The sequence below is a fragment of the Capsicum annuum genome, unplaced genomic scaffold, assembly GCF_002878395.1.
Source record: "Capsicum annuum cultivar UCD-10X-F1 unplaced genomic scaffold, UCD10Xv1.1 ctg17947, whole genome shotgun sequence".
Taxonomy (NCBI): domain Eukaryota; kingdom Viridiplantae; phylum Streptophyta; class Magnoliopsida; order Solanales; family Solanaceae; genus Capsicum; species Capsicum annuum.
This window is the reverse complement of record NW_025823659.1, coordinates 1-4307: the sequence shown is the minus strand read 5'-3', so window position 1 is coordinate 4307 and position 4307 is coordinate 1. Positions and strand designations below refer to the sequence as shown.

At 37.6% G+C, this 4307-nt stretch overlaps 1 protein-coding gene across 1 annotated transcript; it reads right to left on the bottom strand.

Annotated features, from left to right (window-relative positions):
* Positions 1 to 3328: 3328 nt before the first annotated feature.
* Positions 3329 to 4294, bottom strand: LOC124890459 (putative receptor-like protein kinase At3g47110). The gene is made up of 2 exons (XM_047402298.1): positions 4118 to 4294; positions 3329 to 4022 (listed from the first exon to the last, which is right to left on the bottom strand). The coding sequence occupies exons 1-2, from the start codon at positions 4284 to 4286 to the stop codon at positions 3634 to 3636; spliced, it is 558 nt and encodes a 185-aa protein (XP_047258254.1). The 5' UTR covers positions 4287 to 4294; the 3' UTR covers positions 3329 to 3633.
* Positions 4295 to 4307: the final 13 nt, after the last annotated feature.

Genomic DNA, 4307 nt, shown 5'->3' with positions numbered 1-4307 from the left:
GCGGATTTTGGATCAAGAGGATTGTTATGGATCCTTATTAAAGAAAATATTTAAGAAAATTATCAACACAGCAGGATTGATTAATTCTTTCATTTATTGGCATTCAACACTTGAAGTATGGAAGGATGTAAATTCGTAGTCATGATGAAGTCAGTTTATGAGTTTCGAGTGAACCCATGCATTCTTTCTTGGAAAGGCAAGTTTTGTAATAATTACTTCCCAAGTAGTAATAAATTGAAGTTTGTAATGAACTGGACTGGATCTATATGGGAGGAAATGTTTTGAACATACGAGCCATTAAATTTGATAATGTCATCTGGACCAGAAAAGAAATTGTCCAATTTACCTTGCGCTATCCCTAGCCATATATCGCCACCGGTGGAAATTTTACTGTAGCTGAGATCATACTGATCAATAAACAAACCCAGGACGGTCAATTAGTATAGCCTCTTCTCTTTTTGTATCTAAAGCTAGAACACTACAGTCACTTCTGAGCCAACAGAGAGAATCACGCCAATAAACAGGTGGACTACCGAAGGATAAAGAGACAGAAGCCTTGGTTCTCAGTTGGATTTCACGCCACAAGCCAGATCACTCTGGTGAAAGTCAAAGAGAATGAGACCATTCATTACATGAGGACAAAATCTCAATGTAATCAGACTTTTTTGAGTGAAGGATTAGCCAACATCTTCCCCAAATTAATTTAACAAAACCAAAGTGGGATCAGAAAGGACAGGACAAGTTTAATGAGAATATTCCTCTTGGTCTGAAAATAGCACTGTGATATGTGGAAGCCTGAGAGTGGGGGAAATATGAGTATGAAGCTGAATATGGTCAAGTCTTTTCAGGATAGCAAGTACATTGGGTCCTAAATGGCTTAGGCCCAGAGGTTTAGAGCCGGGAGGTAATAGGCAGTGAGTGGGGAGTCGTAGGTCTGGATCAATTATAACAAGTCACATACTCATACTCCGGAAATACGGAAACTGTTGGTGCATTTTATTATTAAAATAAAAATATTAAAGTGCATGACAATTAATAGGCATAAAGTGAAGAAAGTGATGTCATTATTCTTGTAACTCACCTCCACACTATATTTTTGTGTTAGTGGGTATGAATCGTGATAAAGATGACTATAAGTTCTTGTAACTCATATGACTATTAGTTCTTGCAACTCTCAAGGTCATTAGTTCTTGTAACTCCATCGCCATTACTTTCATGTAACTTATGTAACATTAAAACTATTCATCTACCTACAGTACTACCCCTTATTCATCATATTCATTACATGGAAGAATTCTACAACTATAAATAGTGGTGGTAAGTGTGAAAATTATATTAGTGAAAGAGAGAATTAAGACAAAGACAATAGTCTAAGTCTTTAACTATATTCACTATACAAAGAGAGTAAATATTATGTTAAAAGGTGTTCTTATGGTGGAGCTTTGAACTCTTCAACTAATCCGGAGTTGTTTGAGTTGTACATCATTGATGGGGTGTTGTATCCTGGAGGGGACAAGTCACGAGATATACTGCAGATTATGCCGCAGTGGGTTTGAATCTCCTCAAAGAGGGCGAGATATCCGAGCCTCAGCCAAGAAGAAGATGATCTTATTTTCTTCAATTTTTGTTCATTTTATTTCAACTGTGACAATTATTGTAATTTGTGGTATATTACACCAACAGAAACAAAGACTTTGATCGTTATGGACTAGTATCAAGATCGAGTCCTAGACAAGCGGATCAAATTTTAATGGGGTATTTGAAAGAAATAGATTAATTAGTAGATTCATAGACTAATCATCCGGCTTATGAAAATGATGTTGCAATTTTTGTAATTTTTTTTTTTGTCGAGAATAAGGTAATTCCTCAGGTTATCTGCTCAGCTCTGTAGGATTGTTATGGATCCTCATTAAGCAAAAAATCTAAGAAGAGTTTCAGCACAGAAGGAATGATGAAGTCTCTCATTTATTGGCACTCAACACTCCAAATATACTACAGTTGCAAAAGATCAAATCCCTAAGGCGATAATGAAACCCATGAAAAGGAAATTTTAAGCTTTGTTTTTTATTCAATTTCCTCTAATACATCATCCACTTTTAGCTCTCAGAAAACTCTTCTCTGATCAGTGTCAACTTACTGTAAACTTGTCTCATTGTCAATCTATCTCTTGGGGATTCCGCAGAACATGCAACTCCAATTTCAAATACGGAAATCAAACATTCCACCTGTTGTTTATTCAGGTTAGCCCAACATTCTTTTTCATTGGTTGCTTTTCCTGTCATCTCACAATCTAAAGCTCTTCTGTCTGGAAGCTCCATAACCCCTTTTGGTAACGCTCTCTTCACAAAGTGATGGAGACTAAAGCTTTCTTGAAACGTAGTGTCTGTCGGTCTTTTCCCGGTGAATATCTCCAATATTAGAATTCCAAAGCTGTACATAAACAAACAGCTAAGATGAGAAGTATTTAATATGAATTGTAGTTTCATGTTCGTGTCTTTCTGCAGTTACTTCCTGAGTAGTGTTGAGAATTTACCTGGAGCTGCATAGCCAATGGTTCCCTTTACTCCAAGTGAGCTGAAGCGATTCAGGCCGGCTTCAGTATTAAATCCAGGAACGTGTCTCACCAAACCAAAATCACCAAGATGAGCTGTGAGATCTTCATCAACAAGAACGTTCTGTGGCTTTATATCGCAGTGAATCATAGGCGTTTGACACTGATAATGAAGATAATGTAGTGCAGAAGCCACATCCAGTACGATATTTATTCTCTGAAGAGTTGTCAAGCTGCTCGTTTGGGTATCCCTTTTTGGATGCAGCCACTGTTCCAAGCTCCCATTCTGCATGAACTCAAACACCAAAGCTTTAAACTCATTTCCTTTATTGCAGAGACATGATATGAGTGAAAATATTAGATGAAGCTGCAGTAAATAAGCATGCTAGTGCCTTTGATTTCCTAGTTTTCCTCTCCTTGTGAGTTTTAATCTGCGCCACTGTGGGATTGTCCGGCAAGGGAGCTATCTCGTATTCATCTTCAACAGCTTCCCAAAGATCCAAGGCTTGCAGATATATACGCATTCTAACTGCCCAGATTTGATAACTTTCACCATCGAAAGTTGCCGGTGCCATTGAGGAAAAATATGCTTCTCCGTTCATGGTATCCACTGGATCAGATTGATGCACACACTCACAGGTCCCTTGAGATAAAAAGCTCTGATACCAATTGTTGGTTTAAAACCGTTAAAGGGAAATAACAGGAATTCAATTTAACAGTTGGCCGCTAATATAGAGATAGAGTTTGAAAGAAGAGAATATGCACAACCGTTAATTAGTTCTTGTAAAAGCCATCTATTATTGATGATCAACTTAGCAACTTAAATAATTGCTATTACAACTAAAATTAGGACAAAGAAGCAACCTATTTCTACCAAAATTAAAATAACAAATAAGTTTTCTACCAAAGATAGGACTCCTAATTTAACTAGGATTGTACATAAAAAAACTGGAGAGAAAAAAACAAAGAAAAACGTGCATTCCTAAAGCAACTCTCAACAAGACAGGATGTAAGACTAGCTAAACTTTTAAATCAAATAATCCAATGCTTTCACTTGTAGCCTGTGGCCTCAAATCTCCTCTTCATGCATCTTCTGCTCTTAGAATTTTTTCTCTAATTGCTGTCAACTTACTGTAAACTTGTCTCATGGTCAATCTGTCTCTTGGGGATTCAGCTGAACATGCAACTCCAATCTCAAGTATGCCAACCAAGCATTCCATCTGTTCTTTCTTGACACTGGCCCAGTATTCTTCTCCATAGGTTGCTTTACTCATCATCCCACCATGAAAAGCTGTTTTATCTAGAATCTCCATAACGTTCTCCGGCAGTGCTGTTTCCACAAAGTTATGGAGACTAGAGCTTGGTTGGAACAAAGGGTCTGTGGGTCTTCTTCCAGTGAATATCTCCAATATCAGAATCCCAAAACTGTACATATCACCTAATATGGAGACCTTACTGCCCATGCCATATTCTGCGACAAGCAAATTCAAATATATAAATAATTTACTAACTGTTAGAAGAGACCATATGGTAAATTCACAATTTTTGTTTACCTAGCAACTTTACCTGGAGCTGCATAGCCAATGGTTCCCATAACTCCAAGTGAGCTAAACAGATGCGGTTCCGGTGCATTACTGAATCCAGGAACGAGTCTCGCCAAACCAAAATCACCCAGATGAGCTGTGAGATCTTCATCAAGAAGAATGTTTTGTGGTTTTATATCACAGTGAATCATGGGTGTTGGGCACTGATGGTG

Bases quoted from the DNA above. Each gene is read 5' to 3' on its own strand.
- LOC124890459 (XM_047402298.1), bottom strand. From the start codon at position 4,286: ATGATTCACTGTGATATAAAACCACAAAACATTCTTCTTGATGAAGAT. The intron at 4,023-4,117 runs GTAAAGTTGCTA...TGCTTGTCGCAG, and splicing joins CATTGGCTATGCAGCTCCAG to AATATGGCATGGGCAGTAAG.